Raw genomic sequence first — 27,480 nt, forward strand, 5'->3', positions numbered from 1 at the left:
CAAGCAGCGGGAGGGTCCGGTTGTGGAACACGATTAAGTAGCTCGGGAGATTCAGGTGGTTCGAGAGAAAAAAGAGTTCAGGAAAAAAGGCAGAGAACGTACAAGAACATATCTGGATATGTCCCGGTGTAAATACCGCTCCGTGTTTTGGTTTTGTCGTTGGCGAGGGGAGGGGAGGGGGGGGGGGGGGGGGCTTCGTTGCATAAGAACCGAGCTGCAGACGAGATGTTTAAAAATGGGGAACATTTCTCTGTCTTCTGACAAATCATCAGTTGAGGTGATGAGTTAATTTTGTAATAAATTGCTGGAAGAGAGAGAGAGGGAGAGAGAGGGGGAGAGAGAGAGAGAGAGAGAGAGAGAGAGAGAGAGAGAGAGAGCAACCCCCTCCTCTCACTCTCCATGTAACAAGCTTCCATAGCGAACACATAAGCCTGTTACCGTCTGATGGGTTTTGAGTGCACAGTGGTAACCCAATCAGTCACGCTACCCGCCCTTCCAAAAAAAAAAAAAGGAGGAAAAAAGGCATTTCTCCAGGACAAAACAGTGTTTAAAATATTCCCCTCACCTAAACACCTGAATGTAATTTGCTCACTACGCGCCCCAAATACTTAGATTCCTCCTGCTCTTTGAGACACGCTTCATTTGTGTCACAAACTGATCATGACGCACTTGTGGTTTGCAGATGGAGCACCATGTTATGGTGTGCTTTTCACCCCATTTGCAATATTTTGGGCAGTTATGTATGACGGTGTAAAAAAAAGAGGTTTCAAATTACAATTGTTTTTTTTTGTTATTTTTGTTTCTTTTGCATAAGGCTGGGCCTGTGTGTAACGTATGCGCAACTATTTCTTTGATTTGCTATGGCAATAAATTGAATTGTGATAAACAACATCCCCTTAATAAAACAAGTGAGACGCCACATTTGGGAGACTCAAGACTCTACGTGATTAAGACAGTTTGGTTAGGCTATAAAGATGGATGCACCAGCTGAACCCATGTGTGAAAAGGTCTAAGTTATCTGAGGCACACTTCATCATATAGCAGCACTGTTTATATAACATGCATTTCAGCTCACTTCTTGGAGGGTGCTGCGCTCTAGTGATGAGGAGCGGAGCTGCGGAGAGGTTAAATCGGACAATGTCATTGTAAAATCCAGGCGGTACAAACCATATAAAATGAAATACATGTGCACAAAATATGAGCTTTTTGCTGTGTCAATACGGCCAACTGTGTACCAGAGTTATACGTGGGCAACGTTTGGGAAAGGCTTATCAAAATACTTACGAACAGGTGGATAAAGCAGCTTTTCATCAAATAACAAATTAAGTCTATCAACCGCACATGGCCTCACTAACGTAATAGTAGGGTTCGTTAGGGCACTGGATGGAGATGGATAACTTTAGAGCGGTTCTTTAATGAAGTCCCTCACACTTATAATGAACCGCAACAAATCAGCCGATTAGAAAACAGAAAGGAAAAATACCTAACTAATTATAAGGATAAACAAAGGAAATGTGTTTTATAAATTATTATGACGTGTTTTTACTGCTACTATATGTTTATGTCTTATATGTAAATGTGTAAATAATTAACTATCAATTTTCTAACAGATTCTAATGCATGAACTTATGAGCTTCTAATTACTTTCTATTTCGAATCTTACACAAGATCTTTCGCAAAGTGAAGTCAGCAACACGTAATTAAATAATTGATGAATGCTTTACACCAACGGTTCAAAATCACAGTGAAAGAGTCGACACTGTGCCGAATTTGTGTCACCGTGTTGTGAATGGAGTGTATTGGAGACTCAAACTCTGCTACAACAAAAATAATGACAATCTTCAGTACAACTACAATCTGAATGATCACCTCCCGATATCTATACACAAAGCAGCAACATCTGAGTGCTTCTGTGTTAAAGTTTTAAACAAGATGACAGAAATCCTTCAGTAATGCCTGTCGCAGCCCTTGGCTTCTTGCTACAGGCTACTTGCTTTAAAAAAAAAAGAGAAATTAAACATCGTATCGATCATAGAGGGCTGCTTAAAGTGTAAATCCATAAGAATGTCTATGCTGGGTGGATCATTCTACAGGTCCCTGAATTCAATTCCGATTCAATTAAACACTTTTTGCGACCGGAATGTGTTCAAATTTTTCCACTCATGCGACAAGTTTCGTTTGGACCCTACAACCGAAGGTGACGTCGGTAACTTTTTTTTTTTTATTGGAACTGGGCTTAAAAGTAAAAAAGTCACGTATACAAAATAACGACGTTATTAATGTTAACGATTGGACGTCACCGTGTTCACTCTCAATAAATCTATCTGTAAGTTAATTGTGTGTACTTTTTTTTCCACTTTTTTAAACTCACATTCATGGAACATGGTAAATGTCCAGCTGAGCAAACTACTGGCTATTGCTATGGAAAAAAACAAGTTCTTCCACTTTTTCTGACATATTTTGGGATGCGAAACCCAGATGCAGTTCATCAGACGGCCATTCAGAGGGAGGATGCCCACTTCCTTTTAACCAAAGTAGGCTTTCTCTTCCTCTCTTGATTATTTTTTATATATGGTAATTTTCAATAAAGTAATCTCACGAATTACCACTTTAACAAATATATAAACGTCTCTGTTAATATATATTTCACGCCCAGCGCCTATTGTTAAGAATGAACATCACTGTTGTTCACCTTGACAGCCGAGAAAATTCCTAAAGCACAACTTCGAATTTAGTAGATTAAAGTTTGTATAATTCATACAGCAACAGTTGTCCAAACAGTAGAAAGCTCAGGATTTTACAGTTGACAACACTTCAGTGGTGATGGTCTAAAAATGCATTGAATCTGCACTGCACACACATTCCCGATGGAAGGTAAAAACTTGCAATTTATTACAATTAAAACAGGAAAAGGAAAACACAGAAACTGCTTTGCATTTCATTTTCAACATGACCATGCTGTTAGCCTGGGAACCGTACCAATCTGCGATCTCTTGATTCATTTGCTGTGGCAGATTGGTCTTGCCACCCTCCCATTCCAACAGATATCCATTTTATGGCCGCGCCAAATATTTATCTAATATGAGGCGGGTGTGATACAATGACAGTGGAGAGGAGAGCCGTTGACCCCCCTCGCAAAGATGGCTGCCGCTGACGTGGAAATGACTGTTGAATCTGCTGTCGCCGTTGAAGGACCTTACCCAGATGGCTGTCGATGATGTGGACCGGTCTGTTGAATGCGCTATCGCCACAGTATTAAACAAACTGGACATTATATTTGCTCTAAAAAGCTTTTGTCGATAAGAGAAATGTGTTTGCTGTACTTCCAACAGGATTTGGTAAAAGTTTAATTTACATGTTTCCTTGTGAAACGAGTTACTGTAGCTTTGTAACTACAGTTCCATGAAGTTCAGATCTCTTTTGGTATATCTCTAACTGCGTATGCAAAGGTACTGACATTTATTTAACCACTCGCTTCAGTCAATCAGGAAAGAGCTGCATAGCCGTATATAACACTGCGGGAAGTGCCCCCTTCATCCTCTGAAACCAATTCAGCAAGACTGATGGATCCAGTTGGGTATAAAATCCTAAGGTGCTACGCCTCCTTCATAGAACTGTAGTTACAAAGCCGCAGTAACTCTTGTTCTATGTCAGAAGGCTCCGCTCCTTGGGGGCTAAGCTCCTATTGGTATACGAGGGGTGGAGACCCCCTATACTCTCCGCTGGACCCTAACATGCCCCAGTTGCGTAACGGTCCAGAGTGAAGGCTGAAGCAGCCCAAACCGACAGTGAACACAACATGTGCACACCTCGACCTGAGCAGTCCATTGTGCCCAACAAAGGGCAATGGAAAGAAACTAACACTACACACACTGTATACGGAGAAAGACACAGTCACCAAGGACAGGCAGCACGTCAGAGAATCTGAGTAGCCCGTGAAATAGAAAATTCCCTAAGTCTGCTAGACCACAATGCCAAGCACAGACTGGGAAAGAGATCCTGCTGAAGCCCTTCTTTCATTGAAGAAGGGCTCAACGCTCCTTCTAAACAAAAGGAGTATGAAGCCGCTTGCTTCAATGTACGCTTATTAAAGCGTATGAATGTAGACAAGAGGAGGGCCCAGAACTCCCCGTGTGTGGGCGGGTCTGGAGCCGTTCCCTCTGTTGTACGCCCAGGGTGGGGCGGGGACGGGGAGCCGTGCTTTTCCCTGCCAACGGCAGGTGTAGGGTGAGCTGTCTCCTGTCCTCCTCTCTCCATCTGAGGCACTGGGTGGTTTCGGTGAGCGTGGCCCCGAAACAGCCCCGTCTCCGAGACGGGTGCGTAAATCAGCACCTCTTTCTCGGACTCGCGCATAGTGGTCCCAGAGATGTCTCTGGGTAACCACAGAGAGCGGGGCCCTTGCGTGCGGCCTGCGCCGGTGGGAGGTGGGGAATGGCAGCGGAAGACTGAGACACCTCCTCTGCCGGTGGTCAGGAGAGAGATCGAAGCTGGCAGCATTGCCGCGTTTGATGTCGTCGCTGCAGCCTGAGTTGCCAGGACGTATATCGTGTCAGCCAGCAGGGCGGTGAATCTATCCTTCTCCGATAGCAGCAGTGGTTTCTTCCATGCGAAAGAACCCACGGAGATCGCGGCGAGGTGGTGCCCTCTGAAGGGGACGTCTTCTCCCAGCCTCCCTCTCCATCCAGGTATGTCAAGTGGGTGGAGAGGGAGGCCGGGAGAAGATGTCCCCTTCTTCCATGCTGAGGGCGTCTTCATTGTCCCCGTCGGGGGTCACCTCGTCTCCACGATGGCCTCGTCCACCTGCGTTCTATAAAGTTCCATGTGGCGGACCCGCTCAGCAGCTAGTATGGCGCGGCAGGCATTGCACAGCGACGGATCCGTGAGCCTAGTGAGAGTATGCTCCACTCCGAGGCAGATAAAAGACCTGCCGTGGGAGCCGCACAACCTCGCCAGCCGAATGTAGAGGCATGCTTTTAAAAAAGTAACTGCCATCCTCAAGACGCAGAGGAAGTGAGTAGGTTCCTGCTCGACTCCGCGACTGAAATCTCGAGATTGGGGTCGTCTTCGATAGGTTGTGAATGTATTCAGTTGCAGCTGAAATTGGAAAAGAGGATGAAGGGGGCATTTCCCGGGTGTTAAATACGGCTATGCTGTTCCACCCTGATTGGCTGAAGCGAGGGGATGAATACATCTCGGTACTTGCGCATAGGCGGTTGAGATACCAATAAAGTGGGAGCGTAGCCCCTAAGGGGGGGCCGCCTGACATAGAACAGCAAATGCCATTGAGCTTTGGCGCCATCTGCTGTCGTTAACTTTTAATTTCATTGGGGTTGTTTTTGCACTGATGGGTGCCAACAGGGGTTTTCGGGGTTTGCCAGAAGTTCAAGTTCGAGATGCATAGCTAGAAGCTAGAATTTTCCTTTGGGCTTTTTCATTTTCATTATTAACATGATATATCCATGCTTGTCGTCAAAATTAATTGTAAACGTGAGTGGTTCATTGAATGTGACATGATCTTTGCGCACAGGTGTCGACAAAGAAGTATGAAAACAATTGTTCAACTTTTAATAATAGTATAGTAATTATAATAGTAATATTGAAGACATGTTTTGACATTCAATTATATTCCAATACCTTAGCCTACCTTTGCCCTTCCTCATTAAGAGTGGCCTGTTTTACAATTTGGGGCTAAACAAAAGAAAATGCATGGCTAGCTGCAAGCTGCCGCGGGTACAAAGATCTCAGCAGAAGTTGCGGTTAGGTTTTACGGGCTCTATAATATTGACATAACGCGTGGCCAGCCTCTCTCAGTGTTTGAGAATGGAACGAGGCCGCCGTCTTGTTTGCGCAGGTCGGGGGCCTGTCCGTACGCTGTGCGTTACCTCTCACCAATATAAATGGGTCAATTAATCGATCGGGTCGAAAGTGATCACCGTGTTGACGATCGTCTCGGTAGCTCAGCGGGTAGAGCCGGTCGTCTAGTAATCTAAAGGGCGCCGGTTCCTCCTGCTGGCATTCTGTAGCGCCCTTGAGCAGGACACTTGACCCCCTAATTGCTCCTGATGGCTGCGTCCAACGGCGTTTCAATAATTGTCAGTCGCTTTGGATAAAGGCGTCTGCTAAATGTAAACGTAATTGCTTTCCGTGCAATTGAGCACGTCCCATTGTCTATGACGTACCCACGCAGTCAGGCTGGTGCTGCATTCGTTCGAAATGGACGCTCGGAAAAAAAACAAAACGAAACTCCTACTTTGAAAAATCGGAATGAACCCAAAGCTGGAATGTTTTTTTTTTCCCCTCCTCTGACACGAGTTGACCGAGAAGCGCACGCCCGTCTCGTTGAAGCGCTCTGCGGTTGTCATGCGTTTTGCAGCCGGTGTAATTCACCATCGTGGACAACACCGAACACTCCCCCGCGAGGGGCGTGCAGGCGACGCAGCGTCGGACGCGCGTCTACCGATCTCCGAGTTTTCGAACGCTGCACGAAACGCGGCATCTCTCGCCCCGCCGTCGGCGAAGACCGAGTCCGCCGCGAACGTCGCGCCGACGCCGCCACGACAAGAGGCTCTCCCCCCGCAGCCCACTCTCGCTTCTCACCGCCGGGCACCGGGATCATGCCCGGCCTCGCATAGTTTACGCTGTCGTTTGGCTAAAGCTAACGTTAGCTCGCTAAACTCAAACTTCGCGGCCGACGCCGACGCCAACGCCAGTGCTGCTCCTCCAGCGCCAGAAGGGTAAGGGCTAACTGTTAGCTGTGAAACGGCCACTTCGTCCAAACGCCGGGGATTATCAGCGGAATACGCGGAAAGTTTTGAAGCTGTTATTATAAAAATTAAACAAAAAAAACAACAACAAAAAAAAATGCCATGTCATCCCCACTCTGGAAAGCAGCGTCGTAGCCAGTGCGGTTTCCTGTTGTCTTGATGTGACGACCACCTTTTTTGTTATTCTCAATCTCGGGCCCGAACGTGTTGGCCGTCAACGCCGTTTGTTTGAAGTGAACTTGCTACGGACACGCGATAGATGTGCAGAAAAGCGAGCTGTCACACGCCAGAACCCGACTGGAAGTGAAAGGTGGCAGAACACCGGACACTTGAGTTGTGTTGGCTGTCTAGTTTTCGAGAGAATGCAACTAAAACGTGTAGATGGCTGCTGCTAGAACACTCTTCATCGGCAACATTCCTCCCGACACGCTCAAGATGATGCGTTCCCCGCTTGAGAGAGTATCGAATGTTCAAGATTTCAAACTGAACAGTTGAGATGTATGTACCTGCTATATAATTAAAGATAATACGGATGGATTATTATCATCCGAAACATTTAGTTTGTGCTATCCGTAAGTATTCCTTTCCTTTATCCCCCGAAAAAGTAGTGTTGATTTTTTTTTCTCCGGGGCTTTCCAGGCAGAGCTTTCTTCAAAATGCAAACATTTGCCCGTTCATGCACCACTGACTGGTGATATACTCTATATTCAACTAACAATCGGATGTGACTTTGTGATCCGTCAGTTACTTGGACATGGACTCTTACTTGTCTTGGACGCTGGAATTGAGTCATACTCATATGCCAAATTCGATGATTTCAGACCTCTGACCGTGACTTGAACATCTTTGGACATATGGAAGGGATTCTGTGTCACAGGTCTTTACAAATAAAGGTAACAAAATCCACAAATCTGTATGAAGATTTGTGAGTGGAAAAAAACAAACAAAATAAAGATGCATCTCTCCATCCACAAATAAATGATGTGCTGTTTACATTTTTTTACAAATGAATGTAGCATCAATTGTATGTGATTGAATGTATTTTCATGTGTTTTGTTTTTTTTCTTTTCTATATCACGTACAACTTTCACACATTTACAAATGGTTTATTACACTTGGGAGACAAAAACAATGGATCTGACATTTCTGCTGAATAATCCTGACTGGATTTCATACAAATCATGCCATCTTTTCTTGTGATCTTTCCTATAGTCCTTTCAATGACAAGTGTCTCTTTTCCGTTTTAAGCTTTTTTTTTTTTTTCTTCTATCACGGCAGAATGAATAATCATGGCACAGGAAGCCAGTCTGTGTTCGGCATCGCTTGGAGTGGAGGGAATGACTTGTGGTTCCTGTGTACGGTCCATAGAACAGCGCATTGGAGGTCTGCCAGGAGTAAAACATATCAAGGTAAAAAAAATATAGATGGTATAGACTAACCATTTCAACAAAACTGAAGAGGATACATAATATCACCAGGCTTATTTTTTTTTCTATTTTTACCTTGGTTAATAATGCTTACATGTAAACTCAAATGGTAATTGTTACAGCATTTCTACAAATATATTGGAGCACCTTATGCTGTTGGATAGAGTTGCTTATAAAGAAAGCACTATCTTCCCTTTTGTCACTCTTTTCCTTGAGGTATCACATGTAGCTTGAATCACAGTCACGATAATAGCTGACTTTGCTTTTTCACAATGCAATGCAAGCTACTTTCGAAAGCCTGCAGTTATCCTTTCAAATGGATATGAATATGCAGAACCAAGCTGTGTATTGGTTCTCTTATTTGGTGGGATAGCTCTCTTAAAGTGAGCTATCCCACTATCCTCACTGTTTTGCCTTTTGTGTTTACAAATGATCGCCCCCCAAATTTGACAGTGATTCTCTCCACCTCTGACAACATCACAGGTAGCTGGTGTAATTGATGAGAAACAGTCTTCCTCCTAGCCATGGAAGATTCCTAAATTGTAGTAAATATGGTCTGGCCTTTTCCTTATTGTGTGTTTACCCCCCAGGCTGAGGTCAAATGAGAAGATAACGTAATAGTGTGTTCCAGACACAGCTCTGCCCTTTGCAGGACAGTGCCGGTCAATAATCAGCCTGTGTGCACAGGAAATGTTATTAGGGTCTTTAAAGCATTTATTTTTTGCTTGATGTTTATTTTATTCCATATAAACATATATTGGGAGGAGCGACGAGATTTCTGTCGTCACAACTGTTTCCTTTTTCCATTTGTCAAAAAAAAGAATGTCTATTTATGTGCGCAAATAAATAGGTAATCCCACTCAAACATGAAATCACACGTACACAGCATGCTAGACCCCCTGACTTTGGATTTTAACTTGTTGCTCAGTCAGGTGACCCCTTCTGTGAGTCACATGTTTTCTTCCCATTGAAGAGGGAGAGCAAAGGGTCGTCATTTGTTGGAACACGCTGTAGGCCTACTAAGTGCAGTGGCCTCATCTTGACCCTTTTTTTTTATACTGCTGGGTACTGCAGACGAGATAAGAAGCTGTTGTGAAATAGGACGGCCACATATTTTATGTCAAACTGTTTGTAGTATAAATTGAAAAAAATGATTCTCACTGATTGGTTAACCCCTTAATCCTGTTTGACAGGTGGTTAAACATGTTCTCGTAGTTGGTGCAAAATGTGGAGGGTTGTGCCTCAAATATACGACTCATTCAAGTGATTTTCTACACATGCCGTGATATACAAATTAAACAACATTGCCCTTGTTGTTGTTGTAGGTGTCCTTAGAGATGAAGAGTGCCACTATCATATTTGACCACAGTTTACAGAGCCCACAGTCTCTGTCAGAGGCGGTTGAAGACATGGGGTTTGAGTCCTGCCTATCAGAATCCAGCATTTCTGTTCCGGTCCCCCCCGAGACTCAGCTGATCCCCACCTCAGACCTGAGCCCCGAAGCCCAACAAGAAGCCATGGCGAGGATGTCCCAAGTTCAGGGAGTGCTCCACGTCAAGCAGAGCGAGGAGAGCACAGGGCTCTCTGTCACCTTCATCCCCGCTCTGACTACTGCACTCCAGCTCCGAGAGGTGGTGGCCAGTGTGGGGGAGTTCACTACACCCTTCAGCCCCGTGCAGAAGGCCACAAGCCCCGCCAGGAGCGCGGGATCAGAGGTGGAGCTCTTGAAGTTGTGCATCAAGGGCATGACCTGCCACTCCTGCACCACCACAATCGAAGGAAAGATCGGCAAACTTAATGGCATCGAAAAGATCAAAGGTGCTGTACTTTCCCTTCTTTAAATACTGTAGTCAAATTAGTGAGATCTCCAAGAACCTACCGTAAAATAATGTTAAAGGGCAATTACTGTTTTGTGTAGTCGTGCACATCAGGCTTATGAGAGTGACGCTATTCTACGCGTCAGCATTTCCATAAGGTTTACCAATGAGCGGTTGCTTACCAGGATTTGATTGTGAGTCATTAAATCTTTTGCTGGCACCGTTAACACAGGGGCTGTAAAAATGGAACTGTGTATCCTAGAGTCCTACTGCCATTGTTATATCCTATGTTATTATACAGGTTATTATACAGACTGCAATATTTTAAAGTAAATATTTGGAAATTACAGCTGATTCATCCTCAACATTACCACTGCGATGGGGGAAAAACATATCAGTTAAAACCAAATGCTAATCTGTAATATGTCTTTCCTTTAATGCCAAAAATGTTTTTTGATAGTAGCCCATAGCCGAATGACTTCATGCAGTCCATAGTACAGCTTGCGACTAAAATATGTATTTATTTTTGATGTATTGTTTGTAACCATCTGTATGCTCTGGGGACATAGTTCTTGTTCTCTTCAATGTAAATATTGAGACTTTTTCCTTGAACGGTTGTCCTTCCCTCTCTCCTTTCCAGTTGTTTTGGAGTCTCAGGAAGCTACAATAATCTACCTACCCTACCTCATCACTATCCAAACAATCATTGACCAGATTGCTGTGGCGGGCTTCAAGGCTTCTGTCAAGTCTAAGCCCCAGCCCTTGAAGCTGTCCCACACCGAGCTGGAACGTCTTGTGGGAGCTCAGAGGACAACAGCCTCATCCCCATCTGAGACCACGGAAGAAATTGAAATCTTCGTAGACACTGTCCTTACCACCCTCAGGGTGACTGGCATGCATTGCCGCTCTTGCATAGTCAACATCCAGGACAATATTGCCAAGCTGCCTGGTGTGTCCTCTGTGGAGGTCTCCCTTGAAAAGGAGAAGGCCTCCATTTGCTACGACCCCCTCAAAATCACTGTGCCTCAGCTGCAACAGGCCATAGAGACCCTACCGCCAGGGAGCTTCAGAACCCAGCCTTGGGATTCCCCAACCACACAACCCGCTTCTGGTATTTCGTCACATGTACCGTTGGCCACACAGGCCCAGCTCACAGAGCCGCAGCCTTGTTTCAACCAGCCCTTGGCGGCAGCGGTCGACATCCACATCGAGGGGATGACTTGTGGCTCCTGTGTCCAGTCCATCGAGGGCACATTATCCCAGCAAAAGGGGGTAAGGTCGACCCAGGTCTCTCTGGCTAATCACAAGGGAACATTTGAGTATGACCCTCTCCTGACAACACCAGAGGAGCTGAGGGAGGCCATAGAGGACATGGGCTTTGATGCATTCCTGCCAGGTAAGGAGACAAACGGTCTGATTCCTATATGTAATTCCGTTTTTTATGCAATGAGAGCTTACCCCTCGTTCCGCCATTATTTGGTTGGGCAAACTACTCAAGGACACTCTGTGTTGAGCTCTTGTTTAACTAAATATGGCTTGGAAAGATCTGGAAGATTTCACGCATGAAAATGAAAGGTTTCTAAACCCTGAACTAGCAGCAGTGGTTTGGTAGCCACAACTACCACTACTTTACATATTGGGATTCAAGTTCACACTCAGCCTCAAAGTAGTTAAATGAGAACCCAGCAGTGCAAAAAAAAAAAAAAAAAAGACATTATTATAATCACAAGTATTATGTATCACAATCGTTGTTTATATATTCTAAATCCCATGTTATGTTATCTAACTAGGGTTTGTATTGAACTATATGGTAATTTAAAGAGAGAACCAAATTTCCTGTTCAAATACCCCAGGCTTATTGTGACATATTTTGGGTCTTCCATTCTAATTAGGTGACCAACGTTTTGTTTATACCTCTTATATTGCTTTTAGTTAGTGACTGTTTCCCTGTGTGTAGAGAGCAACACCCTGGTGCCTGTGTCGGATCCCGCTCCCTTGACGTGCCTGAGTCCGGACCCTGAGAAGGAGGTGAACAGTGACCCCGAGAGGGAGACTCCGCCGGGGGGCAAAGGGAGCACCCACTCCAAATGCTTCATCCAGATAGGAGGCATGACCTGTGCATCCTGCGTAGCCAACATTGAGAGAAACCTAAAAAATGAAGCTGGTTGGTGAAAATTGGGGTTTTCTTTATACCATTTTCAGAAAAGTTTAAACTGAACTCTGGGTGTGTTTGGCTAACCTAATCCAATGATAAGAACTTTTTATATTGAACAGGTATTTACTCAGTTCTAGTGGCGCTAATGGCCAGTAAGGCTGAGGTGCGCTACAACCCCGACGTCACAGAGCCCCCGAAGATTGCGGAGTGTGTGAGAGAGCTGGGCTTCACTGCCTCGGTCATGGAGAACTATGAGGGTTCTGACGGAAGCCTGGAGCTTGTGGTGAGAAAACTAAATCTGCAGTTATACCGCTCGATTTGGTAAGAGTGATTAAACTATTTGAAACTGCACATGACTTGCTTTTCAATAATCCACATGACCGGTGTGAGAAGTCCTCAGTCTATTTCTGAGCAGAGCTGATTGCCTCTTCTCTTTACCTCCTTCACCTTCAGGTCAGGGGAATGACATGTGCCTCTTGTGTTCACAAAATTGAGTCCACCCTCATGAGAGCGAAAGGGATCATATATGCTTCTGTTGCCCTGGCAACCAACAAGGCGCACATCAAATACGACCCAGAGGGAACGGGGCCCCGAGACATCATCAGGCTGATAGAGGTAATGGTTCTTATTCCTTCCTTTACCTGGTTATTAAAAGATAAATGATGGTGAAGGGGCATCACAACAGCATGTCCTTCTCGTTGCTCTACGTCCTTTGTTCAGCAGTTGTCCAGTGGGGAGCATTTCATATCGGGAAGCAAAAAATGTTTGGCCGCTGAGAACAGCATAGGAAAAATAAAATTTGGAATCTGCTGATTCTAACACAAACCTTGGTTTGTGTTTTGACTGAGGACATGTGGATCCTGTTGCTGGGCCAGTGGAAAACCACTATCCTAGTGTAAAGCTAACTGCAGCATTTTAGGGTTCATTGTTTAATGGTGTAGAGAAAGTACAGTGATAACATCTACCGTCGAGCTGAGGGATGTGGAATAGACAAAGCTTTTGGGAACTTGACTTCTGTTTTAACCAAAACCATTTGGTGTGTCACTAGTTGCAAGAGAAGATGTTTTGATAAATCTGGGAGCCTTCAGGGAGAGAGGCCCGAAATCTTGCAAGGTTTTAAATACTGGAAAGCTCACCTTAGCGTGGTTAGAAAGGAGGGAATATCAACAGATCATCTGACCATAGGGTCTACCCAATATTTATTTCATGATACGGTGATGTAATACTTTGTACAACATTATGTCATAGTTTTAACTACCAACCCATTGGCACACAAGATTTAACTGAACGACTGTATCCAATGGGTAGAACCTAGGTTTTGAAGCATCATTGGTGAAGAGGGACCGGACTGGCAGTCATCTGGACCACAGCAAGGAGATACAACAGTAAGTCTTGGGTGTGTGGCTGTCTGTTGGCCCGCTCTCATTTCTTAAACCCACATTAAAAACCCTCCTCTCTACCCTACTCAGATGGAAGAGGTCCTTCCTGGTAAGCTTGTTGTTCTGCGTGCCTGTGATGGGCATGATGATCTACATGATTATTGTGGACCACCAGATCAATACGTCCCACCACCACAACACCACCACAGAGGACCGCATGCACTACCACTCCACCATGTTCCTGGAGAGACAGCTGCTCCCAGGACTCTCCATCATGAACCTCCTCTCCTTCCTGTTCTGCGTGCCTGTGCAGGTAAATTGGGGGGGGGATTAACTGTACGTGCACCGCTTGGAAACAGGAGCAGCACATTTGAAACAGTGAAAGGAGTCTTTCTTCATGGAGGGCTGGGGGGGGGGGGCTGGTATCATGAATCTGATTTAAACGTGTGTGGTCTAGTGAATACACCCCTTTGTTTTGCCGTTCCTCCTTTCAGTTTATTGGGGGCCGATACTTCTACGTTCAGGCCTACAAGGCGGTCAAACACCGGTCAGCCAACATGGACGTGCTGATCGTTTTGGCGACCTCCATTGCTTTCACCTACTCTGTTGTCATCCTGTTGGTGGCCATGGTGGAGAAGGCCAAGGTGAACCCCATCACCTTCTTCGACACCCCACCCATGCTCTTTGTCTTCATCTCGCTGGGCCGCTGGCTGGAACAGATCGCCAAGGTGTGGACTATGACAGATTAGTGGATATGCCGCAATTTTCTGTGTAAGATCCTGGCAGGGCATCTGCAGGGCCTGAAATGTCTTATATCCAGTTTTACAAATATTATGCCAGTATTACTGAATATGATAATTGAGTTATCATTTGTTTTGAAGGTCTTCAAAAGTATTACATTTAACTTTGATACCAGCAAAAACCCTTTATAGTATTCTGACCTTCACAATGTGTTAATTTTCTCCACCTTTCTCCCTTCTCCAGAGTAAGACCTCAGAGGCGCTGTCTAAGCTGATGTCTCTTCAAGCTACGGAGGCCACCGTAGTCACTCTCAACAGTGACAAGTCAGTGCTCAGGTACTCCCATGTTCTCTCTCTGTTATTTTATTTTTTTCTCTTGAGCTGGACTAATCTAGGGCTGCACGATATATCGTTTCAGCGTCTTCATTGCGATGTGCACATGCACAATAGTCACATTGCATAACGTGCGATGTCAAGTAAGGCAAATTCACTCAAACACGTCATGCTACAACTTTTTTGCTGCTTGATACAAAAGGAAAACTCGCACAGTTCTCATTTACCATGACTACTCTACAAGAGAAGTCTGTTTGATATAACATAATTTACTCCGATTTAAGGGTTCTTTCCCAAATTTCCAAGAACCATGGATTCGATAAGACGTGTGCGTTTCGATCCTCCTTATCGGTTCCTAACTTGGCATATTTCAGTCGCGCTCCCGACTCACTCACCTTATGCTGTCGTGGTGTGGTAGCAGAAGGAAAGTGTTGGAATTATCCATCCAATGAGTATTGTCCCGATGTGCACAAAGTTCCCCCATGATTGTTTACATCGCTCCCACATGCAGATAACATAAAGCACCGCGGCGTAAAATATTTCCGTAAAGCTTCTACCGCTAATTTGCGACACAGCGATTTAAACAGTATCCGGGTGCATGCACGCTCCTGTTTACACCCTGGACCATGGCTGACCGGAGCAAACACTCAAATTTTGGCTTTAATCCATTTTAATCCATTATTTACTTAAATAGTTTTGCTTTGTAATTGTTTTTGTTGATCATTTTTATTTACTTATTTTATAAATTAAGGGGAAAATAAACTTTAGTTATTTTCAGTTTACTCAGTTTACTGATTATAGCCTAAATGTGCAAAGAATAAAGATATTTTTATTTTCTATACAGATGCACTCCCCTACAAAATCACCCCAATCATTATATAAGTAATTATTTTCAAATAGAGCTATTCAAGTCATCTGGTGAAAATTACTGTATTTTTGAGAGAGAGAGATTTTTGATTTTTAAAGCATCTTTATTTTAACAATTTCTCTAGTTCACAGTTACAGACAATACAACAAACACACTTGGTTCACTAACAGAGTCCTACACGTTAAAAACAGACTGGAAGCACAGGTCGTCCTCCACCAGGGAACAGATGGCGTCGTTAAAACACCACAGTTTGATGAAGACGTCCAGACTCTTCATCAGTCTGTGAAAGTTAAAATCAATCACGACTCTGGCCCTGACCAGCGCTACAAACACTCTTCCTAAAACACTCTCCTTTCCCCTCAGTTTGTTCCTCCTCGTGAGGTAGATGGCCATCTTCGCTTCCCCGACTAGAAAATTAAGCAGTCGCCATTTCTCTGCGTTGGCCCTGTAGTATCCAACCCCAAAAATAAAACAGTTTCTGGACCACTCCTCCTTAAAGAGCTTAAAACTTTCCTTTAAAAGACTAAAAAGCTCTAAAAGTCTGTCGCACTCTGCAAAACAGTGAAACACGGACTCTGGCAGTTTGCAGAATGGACATTCATTTGCGACCGTGGGATTAAAAACAGAAACAAAGCTGTTGACAGCTATGGCTCCATGTAGGACCCTCCATTGGAGGTCCCCCGTCCTTTTCTGGGAGGGAGGGAGGGAGGGAGGGAGGGAGAGGGAGAGAGAGAGAGGGAGAGAGAGAGAGAGAGAGAGAGAGAGAGAGAGAGAGAGAGAGAGAGAGAGAGAGAGAGAGAGAGAGAGAGAGAGAGAGAGAGAGAGAGAGAGAGAGAGAGAGAGAGAGAGAGAGAGAGAGAGAGAGAGGGAGAGAGGGAGAGAACCATTGAAAATTCTGAGTCGGTCTGCTTGACACTGAAGCTCCTTGAAGCAAAGTAATTGAGGGGGTGGGGGGGGCTATTGCCGATATTGTGTTACTCGCGGGAGTTACCCACCTTGGCCCTTCTATTATTTCCTCCCATTCTCCATTGATTCTGGTTCTGTGATTTCCAGGGAAGAGCAGGTGGATGTGGAGCTGGTGCAAAGGGGTGACGTGGTGAAGGTTGTGCCTGGAGGAAAGTTTCCGGTAGACGGAAGGGTCATCGAGGGACACTCCATGGCGGACGAGTCTCTAATCACAGGTTGGTTTTTCAGCGAAGCAACACAAGAAACATTCGCCCCTTAGGGTTTATTATTTGCAGTAATTGATTTTCTACAAAATCAGCTGTATTGTGAAACAGTGTTTCAAAAATGGAAGATGCCCTTGCTTTATACTGCAAGTTTTGTTCGGTTGGTATCAGGTTTTTCTGGCCAGTTCAGTGAGTACTTGAGAGCAATATCTGACCTGATACCCAATACCAGTTTCTGTACCAGTAAATTACCTCTAATGTGTTCTGTGTTCTGCCAGGCGAGGCCATGCCAGTCACCAAGAAGCCTGGGAGCTCAGTGATCGCTGGCTCCATAAACCAGAATGGCTCTCTGTTGATCACTGCTACACACGTTGGGATGGACACCACACTGTCGCAGATTGTCAAACTGGTGGAGGAGGCACAAACTTCAAAAGTGAGTCAGAAGTTGGCTCTTCTCAAAATGTCTGTATGATATACATCCTACAGCTACCTGTATTTTTACTGCATATGTAAACAACAACTGGTTTGTCTCCTTTCTTCCCTTAGGCTCCCATACAGCAGTATGCAGATAAGATCAGTGGTTACTTTGTGCCCTTTATTGTATGCATCTCCCTCCTCACCCTGTTTGCCTGGATCCTTATTGGCTTCCTAAACTTCTCTCTGGTTGAGGAGTACTTCCCCGTGAGTCCTCATTAAATTTTTATGACCCACTGATCAAACTCACTCTTAAAAGATAGGTTTGCAGTTTTTCTGACCCAGGCCTCATTAAATTTTTTGGTTTCCATTGCTTATAACTGTTCATAGCACTGACTCGCCTGTCGTTTTACTATTGAGAAACTTACCGCTCTGCTTCATCTTCCCACTGTGAATAAATACAATCCAACAGGGCAAAATCTGAAGCTGTGGAAAATGTCAATTTAAAAGCTTGATGAGAACCTTGCATTATAGTCATTCTTGTCTTAGCTTAGATTTTTGTAATGTTTTAAGTAATTGTAATATTGTATTCAGAACTAGTTTTTGCAAGTGCCAAGTTCCAGAGCATAACATTGGCTATTGTAGGTGGCCAGTAGGAAGCGGCACAACCTGTTCCTATTCTTTTAAATTAGTAGGGCTCGGCTGTTCGGCTATTCAGTGCCAATATTCGGTGGGGGGGAAGCAGTAGGCAGACAGGCGGCGGCAGGCAGCCAGGCCCAGCTCTTTCTATAGGCGAGATAGGCCCAAAATGTACCCCAATCGCTCCCTCTCTGACGCCACTGATGAAAACAGAATGTTTTCATTTAAGATGTGGGTTATTTTATTTTACGTCTGCTTATGGAATTAAACAAGTGCGTATGGAACTGTATGAAACGAAACCATGCGTAATGGGGACACTTTCTTCATGACTCCCGATCCCTCTCCATGCGCAATGCACAGGAAACTGATTTTGGCTGATTGAACTCGTTGACTTTCAGGGGGCAGTCCTATAAATTAGTGAGGCTATAGCTGGAAGTGCAAAAGATAAATCAATAAATCCTGAAAAACTTGACAAAACGCTGTTTTTTTTCTCAAAACGTATAGAAGTGAATATTGTGAAATTTTGTGTTTCTACAATTTCAGATTCTGCCCCGTGGGACAGTGAAAACTTGCGTTCAGTGTTGTGGTGTTATGAACAGTTCTAAACCATCGCAACATACAAATTAACAAGACCTGGTCTGTAACACAGCTATCCCATGCTTTTAATATTATGAAATAACTTCCTTTGTGTCGGTAAATGTATGCTACTACATTTGTCAGCTGCTTAGGATATGCAGCCCTATGACGCGTGTGTAAAAGCTGTACAGCGTACTCTGTCATCTTGACATTTATGGCCCCCCTGACAAAAATCTCTCGACAGTACATTAAGTGACAACTGCTTCATATCTTTATATCCATGTTAGTTAGAATTAAAATTTATTTCTTATTTTCTTATCAATTTGCTGTGCGTTTCTTTAAAGGTACAGGAAGTTTAGTCTAAAATCGTGTTATTTTAGTTAGTTATTTGTAGTTACACATTTTATCGACTGTGCAAAACATTTAAAGTTCAAAATGAAATCGTTGAAATATACATTTTGTAGTCACGACAAGCATGTAAATCTCTTGTTACCGGTAACAACCAAGAAGGACTATTGGTCTATATTTGGATACTTTCGGAATTCTAACCTAGAAAACGACAGGCTGTTCAAAACCACCTTGGATCTTAAGCAAATGCGTCTCCATTTACCTCCTTCAGGGCTACGTCAAGAGCATTTCCAAGGTGGAGGCTGTGATTCGCTTTGCCTTCCAGGCCTCCATAACCGTATTATGCATCGCATGCCCCTGTTCCCTTGGCCTTGCCACCCCAACAGCTGTCATGGTGGGCACAGGGGTGGGGGCCCAAAACGGAATCCTTATAAAGGGAGGCGAGCCACTGGAGATGGCTCATAAGGTGGGTGAGAGTGATCTGTAACCAACTGTCACATAATGGATATTTCGCCTTCCTGGTGCCTCTAAAAAGTCTTACTCCGACTACCTTAGGCTGTAGCTGCCTTACAAGCATTCTCATTGTGTGATTCTTGTTGATCTATGTCTCAGTGCAGATCCAGACAGTTGTGTTTGATAAGACTGGTACCATCACCTACGGCGCTCCCAAGGTCGTGCAAGTCAAGATCGTGGTGGAGGGAAACAAGATGCCCCGCTCCAGACTGCTGGCCATTGTTGGGACGGCTGAGAACAACAGTGAGCACCCACTGGGGGTAGCAATCACCAAATACTGCAAGCAGGTTTGTCTTTTCTACACCTGAAAGCAGCTTTGTTAGTTAGTATAAATGGATGTATTGATTTATATTGAGGAGTTAACCTTGAGTCTTTTTTTTAATAAAAGTAATTCTGTAATCTTATTTTCACTGTTCGCTGCTGTAATACCTGAATTTCCCCACGGAGGTTAATATGATCTTATCTAAGTGGACCTGATAGATAAATAATTATGTGAGATCTCTTGTGTTCATTGTCTATTTTTCATTCTGGACAACTTCATCCCTATCTGGTGTGGTTCTTAAAACAGTTACTTTACTACACTGTTTTTTTCCTTCACTTTTCTTAGAGTTTCAGCATTGTGTTGCTGTCTCTTAACAGGAGTTGAGTACGGAGTCTCTCGGGGCGTGCACTGACTTCCAGGCGGTTCCTGGCTGCGGTATACGGTGCCAGGTCAGCAACACGGAGTCCCTGCAGAGACCCGACGACAGCGACAGCGAGGACAACAACCACCGCAACGGGATCCTGGTCCAAATCAGCGATTCCAGGACCTCCAGTAGCTCACACCCACTCATCATGGACCCACAGCCCCTGAGTACGCTAGTGATTAAGGGACGCTGAAGTGATCCCATTATTAGTAGAAAAATGGTAGAAACACACTTGCCTATCCTTCTCCTGTGTTGGGATTCATTTCCAATTTTCTTTATTTCTTTTATTTTTTATTTTTAAACTATTTGGTCAAGGGAGAATGCATTTGCTGTGGGCTTTTGCTGTGATGTAATTTGGGGTTCTGAAACTCTTTTACTAAACTAGCCCCTTGCCGGACTAGGCTCTGGCTCTGGCTCTGGCTCTTTGTGGGGGGGGGGGGTGGTATGTAAAAATGTGAAATAAACATGAGAGGAACCTGCAGTTCCTTAATCGACCACTAGGAGACAGCAGACCCCAGATTGATAACCCCTGATATAATTCTGCATAATGTAGGAATTATTGGTGAAATTCAAGGTTCCTGCCTTGCTTGGCAAGTATTGGTAGAAATCATTTCACAGCTGTTTGTTCGTTCGTTCGTTCGTTCGTGTAGGGCTACACAGGCAATTGGGACATTAGCCAAGAAGTGGTGTCGTCATCCAGTTCAATGAGGCCGCTGACTCCATGTGGTGATTTGAAGACAGCTGTTAACAGCTGTTAACTTACTCTTTATATCTCCTCCCTTGTGTTCGGCCGCATGCAGCACTTGTCCAGACCGCCTCCTACGTGGTTCTAATCGGGAACAGGGAGTGGATGAAGAGGAACGCCCTGGACATCATGCCTGACGTGGACGAGGCCATGACGGAGCACGAGCGCCGAGGGCGAACCGCCGTGCTCGTAGCCATCGACGGTGAGAGCGGGGAAACTGCCGATGGAAGTCCCGAACCTCCGTCCATGAAGCCTCATCTTTTCCGTTTCTCGATAATAAAGGCCACAATAAAGGTTTCTCGATAATAAAGGCCACATGTTTCCGTTCATGTTGCAGGCACGCTCTGCGCCATGATATCCATCGCGGACACAGTGAAGCCGGAGGCGGAGCTGGCGGTCCACACCCTGATTCACATGGGTCTGGAGGTGGTGCTGATGACCGGGGACAACAGCAGGACCGCACGGGCCATCGCTGCTCAGGTAGGAGGGCGGCGCAGAGAGGAAACTAGAGCCTGGGATCTGGATGTACAGAGGTTCTCCGTCTCATTCACGCACAACCTCGCTGGGTTGGAGTGCACTTTCTCCGATGCTGTGTGGAAACGGAAAGAAGGGGGGCAACGTCCAAGCTTAAGCAGTACAAAAAGAAAGACGGGATAAAATAAGTAAAAGGAGTTGTCTCATTTATCATAGTCCTCATACACAAATATACTCAGTAAGTAAAAGCGGGTCTAAAGGAATACTACTTTTATTATGACGTGTATTATTTTTGTGTCTCTAAATTCGGTTGAATCGATTTGTTGAAGATGATGTTTTGCAGTGTATGCAGGGATAGAGCGGAGGCAGGAAAATGATAACGACTACACAAAAGGAACTAAAATATGCTGTGTTTACACAATAGCTCATCAACAGAACAAAATTAAAAGCTGGCAATCGAGAGATTATTCATGAAATTATAAAATAATTTGTTCATATTACAAACCATAATAATTTGGTTTTGATTTGTATTATAAATTGCATTAATAATAAATTGATCTCTTGAAGTTTTTTTTTCTTTTCTTCTTTATAGATATAGATAGATGGATCTATATATCTGCTCAACGCTAATGAAGTGAGATATAAGTTGTTACCTTAAGTGCCAGTCTTGCCAATCTGCGCCACCCGCAACAAACTCCACCACATTCCAAAGAAAGCAGGAGCCGGCGGCCTCGGACCCAATGTGCTCCGCTTATTTTCCAAGAGGATCCCACCGTGGCCGAAAGACCCCTTAAAGGCTCAGTCACCATGACGACAAATAACGAGTCCACGTGTGGTAACTCCAGGTTCGATTTCCTCGCCCAAATTAATTTCCTATCAAAACCACATCTAAGACGTGCTGAATATATATATATATTCCCCCTTCAATAAATGAGATTATTCGCTTAAACCACAACAGGGGTTGTTACATTGTGGAACGTGAATGTGATGCATCGTGCTTAAAAAACCCTGAGAATATATACATATTTTTTTTTCTTTCTCTCTGAATGAACCTCGCTCTAGTCGGGGTCACATGTAAACCTCAAATTCTTTGGAGGAAATGTCTTTCCTTAAGGTGTCCAAGGTGTCCTCTGTGTCTTCGATCAATAACTGAACTATACCTACAACCTAACCAATAATAACTGAGAACGAGCCTAATCACAAACTGTTGCGATTTCTACGAAGCTGCCTCACTTCAGCAGCACAATAGAGGTTATAATGCGATCAATAGAAGCACAGAAGAAAATCTTGAAATGTAAAATGTTCCTGGACGCAGGTGGGCATCAGAAAGGTGTTTGCCGAGGTGCTGCCCTCCCACAAAGTGGCCAAGGTGGAGCAGCTGCAGCAGGCGGGGAAGCGAGTGGCCATGGTGGGAGACGGGGTCAACGACTCGCCGGCTCTGGCCATGGCCGACGTGGGCATCGCCATAGGAACGGGCACCGACGTCGCCATAGAGGCGGCAGATGTGGTGCTGATCAGGGTGAGAGGAAGCTTTGTTCAGCCTCTTTCACACACAGTTCCCGGTAACTTACTGTGATTACCCTTTCTAGCACCATGATTGAGTTTCACGTTTCACACATGCAGCTACATTCTGGAACATTGCAGCATTGCCTTTTCACACATGGTATGATAATGCCGGAATAGATGGATCCTCCGATCGTCTGTCGCTGGAGAGCGACAGACGGAGCAGCAGCGCAATCAGCTCATGCACTTGCACGAACAAAGAGGCTGTACAGTATGTGGACGTAGCATGCGAATAAAAATAGATATGCCTATGAAATAAACCCGTAAATAAATAAACGAGGCAATTACTATATAAATAAATGTTAATAAAAATATATAAATGAGTTAATATACACCTGACGTCTGAATGATGTGGTGTGCACCACGAATCTTTGATTCCGATTCATGGGATCTTCTCTTTCATTGCGCCGCAGGGTTTCATGACACCGTCCGAATCTTATGCCAAGTTGCCATTTTTTAACAAAGGGGAAACCCCTGCCCTCACCGCGGTGCAGGTGCGGTGTCACTACCACGCACACTCCCCCTGCCTCCCATTTGGAAAACAGTACCGTCATGTTTTTAATTTTATTTTGAATGTTTTCAACAGGCCATTACAAAAAAAAAAAAAAAGGTTTTGGATGCTGACACGGAGACAGTCAGTCGTTTCGTCGGCACATTTAACCTAGATTGTACATTTGTTTTAACAGCATAAATGGATTGTAAATTGCTCCACGTGACAACATCTGACAACCGGACTTCTTGCTTGTCCCGGCAATGTTACTGCTTCCATTTACAACACAGCTGTCCCGGCATTTTCCCGGAAGAGACGGGAAATTGCCGGAACAGATTTTCCCCAGATATCGACCCCTGCTCCCATTCACACATGACCACATGCAGGAACGGTTCCGGAACATCACTGGGAAAAACTGCATGTGTGAAAGGGGATTTACAGGCTCCCACCTAGTGTGAGTCATCCACAGCAGGATGGCTTTTAAAAGCCCTAATAATACTTTAGTGTGTGTGTGTGTGTGTGTGTGTGTGTGTGTGTGTGTGTGTGTGTGTGTGTGTGTGTGTGTGTGTGTGTGTGTGTGTGTGTGTGTGTGTGTGTGTGTGTGTGTGTGTGTGTGTGTGTGTGTGTGTTCCATACTAGTGCTGTGAAAAATTGGGGAAAAATGTGATACCTTGTGAAAAATGGCATATTAGGGTTAATTTCCTATTGGTCGTCTGTCCTTTAATCGAATGGTATTCTCTCTCTCTCTCTCTCTCTCTCTCTCTCTCTCTCTCTCTCTCTCTCTCTCTATCTCTCTCTCACTCTAGAATGACCTGCTGGACGTGGTGGGCAGCATCGACCTGTCCAAGAAAACAGTGAAGAGGATCAGGATCAACTTTGTCTTTGCCCTCATCTACAATCTAGTGGGCATTCCCGTGGCTGCCGGTAACAGACTGCTGCGTGTGGCGCCTTAACGTCGATTGGGGGGCGGGGGGTGGGGTAACCACGGTTACGCTGAGCCGCTAACGGGAGTCCTGCGCTCTTCCACAGGGCTGTTCCTTCCTGTGGGTCTGGTGTTGCAGCCGTGGATGGGCTCGGCTGCCATGGCTCTGTCGTCGGTCTCTGTCGTCATGTCCTCCCTCCTCCTCAAATGGTAACCTGCTCAACCAGAGCATTTACCCATTGGCGATGACATTTTCAGCTCTTTTTATTTTATTTTTTTTAAGTATTTTATTTTTGAGGCTCTTGTCACTCGGTATAAAGATTGGTTGTTTTGATTCAGTTGGTGTAAAGCGCGAGGAAGGACTTCTTGAACGATGAACGAGAGTCGGAAGATTTGGTTCGGCTCGTCGTGAATTAAATTCTCACGAAATTCGTTTCATTCCGTCCAGATTATTATTATTATTATTATATTTTTATTTTTAATTATTTTCATTAGAATTTAATTATGCCAAATACCGTGACATTTTTCTACAAGACTTTAGTCACAAAATTATTTTCAGTTCCATCTCTCTTGTTCGTCCACTCACTATTGTGGTTCAACGACGGCCGAGTCTCTCGAGGGAGCGCCGGTGTGCCGGGCGGGAGCAAAAAAAAAAAAAACAACGGCTCCTTTGCCGAAGTGACTCCCAAGTTTGAAGTCATTATGAGATTTAGTTTGTGACCAGCGAACCGTTCGTCTGCGTCACGTTTCCCCGTAAGAGCAAACAGATCTGGTAATGCACATTAAGAGATCTGGACTACAGATATCTCAACAATTATATTTATCTAAATTACTCATAAGGGGAATAAACACATTTATCTTTTTTTTTTTTTTTATCCAAAAATATGATGAATTTTGTTTATTCACGTATGTCTTAAGTTGAAACACTAGGTTTGTCAACCTTCAAATCGAGTTAATTTAAATGATAATCGATTAGATTTTATTATCATTTAAAAAATATATATATATATATATATATTTTATTTTTTAATACATCTCTCTCTCTCTCTCTCTCTCCCTCTCTCCTCCCCCCAGTTACTCAAAGCCCACCGCCGAGAAGCTGGAGGCCCAGCTGGGGAACTACCGGCGGCAGAGCGGCAGCCTCTCCAACGTCAGCGTCCACATCGGCATGGGGGACCTGCGGCGGGCGTCGCCCAAGCTCAGCCTGCTGGACCGCCTGGTCAACTACAGCCGCGCCTCCATCACCTCCCTGCGCTCCGACAAGCACTCGCTCAACAGCCTGGCCCTCAGCGAGCCCGACAAGCACTCGCTGCTGGTGGGCGACGCCCTGTGCGAGGAGGAGTTCGTCTGAGGTTTCGGCTCCGGCCGCAGACGCGGGGCCGCCGAGGCGCTTTGTGCGCGGAACGGAGGCGTCTGTGGAGCTCTGCCGCCGCCGTCCCGATCCAACAAGCAGAGCCACGCTCGCTTTTTCCTTTTTCCTTTTTCTTTTTTGGCTATTTGCCCGGACAATCTTGCGTCTATACATCCAAAGACAGAACGACGGTGCCTCGTCAGCGGCGTGGACGTGTTTGTTGATTCGCTTTTTTGTTTTTTTGGTTTTTTTTTCCCCCCTCCGCTGGAGAATTGTTATAACATCGTTGTGTATTATATTACAAAGAGTATTTATATAACCCTTATTTATCTCTTCTAATGTTATCGTTCGTGGGGGGAATGAAGTGTGGCTGCCTTTTTACACGTTTTCAAGTTCCAAAAGTGGTGATCTCTGTATCAAGCCTGGAAAAAAAAAAAAAAAAATGCTCAAGTCCAAGAAATCTTGAACTTGTTACACAACTTTTTTGTTTTTTTGTTCTTTTTTTTTTTATAGCTGTAGATGGATCTATATATCTGCTCAAAGCTAATGAAGTGAGATATAAATGTTACCTAAAGTGCCAGTCTTGCCAATCTGCGCCACCCGCAGCAAGCTCCACCACATTCCAAAGAAAGCAGGAGCCGGCGGCCTCGGACCCAAGGTGCTCCGCTTATTTTCCAAGAGGATCCCACCGTGGCTGAAGGACGCCTTAAAGGCTCGGTCACCATGACGACAAATAACCGGATCGCGTGTGGTAACTCCAGGTTCGATTTCCTCGCCCAAATTAATTTCCTCTCAAAACCACATCTAAAGACGTGCTGTGCTGGATCTATATTTTTTATTTTAATTTTTTCCGTCAATGAATGTGATCATTCAATACAACCGCAGCGGGGGTTGTTACATTGTGCAACGTGAATGTGAAGCTTCGTGCTGAAATAACCCGGGAATTGTGATTGTTTTGTTTTTACTGTTTTTATTTTTCTCTGAATGAACCCTCGCTCTTGTCAAGGTGACGTGTCGCTTGTGAACCTCAAAACTGTCTGAAGGAAGTGTCCTCCCTCGAGGTGTCACGCGGGGAAAAGTAAAGTGCACTTTGTGACTCGTTTCCGTGACGATGCTCCGAGCTCCGTTTCTTCAGACGCTACTTGAAGTCGTGAAGAATGGAGGAAATAGATAAATAAAATAAAAGGTTTAAGAAGGAAAGGGGAAACCTGCACAGCGGTCGGGAGGTTAGAACGCCGACCGGGCAGTTACAGCAAAAAGTTACTGACAAGCAAGCCTTGGTTTTGTCTTTGAGACTTGGCAGAGAAACACCAGCACTTAATACATGGTTAAAGAAAACAAACTTAAATTGCGGCGCGAGAGCATCATCTTCATCAAAGATCAGTGTTTTGTGGCGTGGACATGGTGAGGACCGTCTCTTTTTTTTTTTTTTTTTTTTTTTGTCTTTATGTGCTCAGCTGTCGCTCGGTGTCACCGTGTGCGTCATTACAGTCGTACTACTCTGTGTTCCTTTGAATATCTACACTTGTCAAATAAATACTGTTTTAAAGGAGTACAGCCGCAGCATGCACGTCCTCTTTTGTGGCGCCGCGTGCGCTGCGTCGTACGGGCTCGGGTCTGTTTGGCGGCGGCGGCGTCACGACAGCAAATGCTCCTTCTCCATCCTTCATGGGGCTTGTGTTGAGCGACTCCTGCCTTGAAATACACTTTTATTTTTTTATTTTTTTATTTTCCTCACCGTGCCGTGTTTCAACCAGAAGATGGCGCCGAACCACCTCAGTTCACAGGGACCGCCATCTTTGTCTCCACGCAGGTGGCAGCCCGTGGCTGGAGGCTTTTTTTTTTTTTTTTTATGTTTTCTGGTCTCTCCCATTCTCGTTTCACGTGATGTCTCAGGAACGCCTTGCGGGGATTTCCTCAAATTTGGCACAAGCGTCCACTCGGGACTCGAGGATGAACCGATTCGATTTCGGTGGTCAAAGGTCAAGGTCACTGACCCTCCCCCATTCTCATGAAGGCAGTATCTGGGGTACACCTGGTGGGAATTCCATTACATCCGGCACAAACGTCCACTTGGACTCAAAAATGAACTTATTACAATCTGGTG

At 44.8% G+C, this 27,480-nt stretch overlaps 1 protein-coding gene across 1 annotated transcript; it reads left to right on the plus strand.

Moving 5' to 3' along the window:
* Positions 1-6,693: 6,693 nt before the first annotated feature.
* On the plus strand, positions 6,694-26,925 carry atp7a (ATPase copper transporting alpha). The gene is made up of 23 exons (XM_080007884.1): positions 6,694-6,734; positions 8,043-8,173; positions 9,517-10,009; positions 10,649-11,404; positions 11,966-12,172; positions 12,283-12,446; positions 12,617-12,778; positions 13,472-13,548; positions 13,633-13,855; positions 14,037-14,270; positions 14,527-14,618; positions 16,537-16,664; positions 16,931-17,085; positions 17,199-17,333; positions 18,901-19,095; positions 19,247-19,429; positions 19,782-19,995; positions 20,629-20,775; positions 20,911-21,053; positions 22,363-22,566; positions 23,907-24,024; positions 24,130-24,232; positions 25,097-26,925. The coding sequence occupies exons 2-23, from the start codon at positions 8,054-8,056 to the stop codon at positions 25,371-25,373; spliced, it is 4,530 nt and encodes a 1,509-aa protein (XP_079864010.1). The 5' UTR covers positions 6,694-6,734; positions 8,043-8,053; the 3' UTR covers positions 25,374-26,925.
* Positions 26,926-27,480: the final 555 nt, after the last annotated feature.

This window comes from Zeus faber (assembly GCF_960531495.2).
Source record: "Zeus faber genome assembly, chromosome: 10".
Classification (NCBI taxonomy): Eukaryota; Metazoa; Chordata; class Actinopteri; order Zeiformes; family Zeidae; genus Zeus; species Zeus faber.

Bases quoted from the DNA above. Each gene is read 5' to 3' on its own strand.
- atp7a (XM_080007884.1), top strand. From the start codon at position 8,054: ATGGCACAGGAAGCCAGTCTGTGTTCGGCATCGCTTGGAGTGGAGGGA. The intron at 12,779-13,471 runs GTAATGGTTCTT...TCCAATGGGTAG, and splicing joins ACATCATCAGGCTGATAGAG to AACCTAGGTTTTGAAGCATC. The intron at 19,430-19,781 runs GTTTGTCTTTTC...GTCTCTTAACAG, and splicing joins TCACCAAATACTGCAAGCAG to GAGTTGAGTACGGAGTCTCT.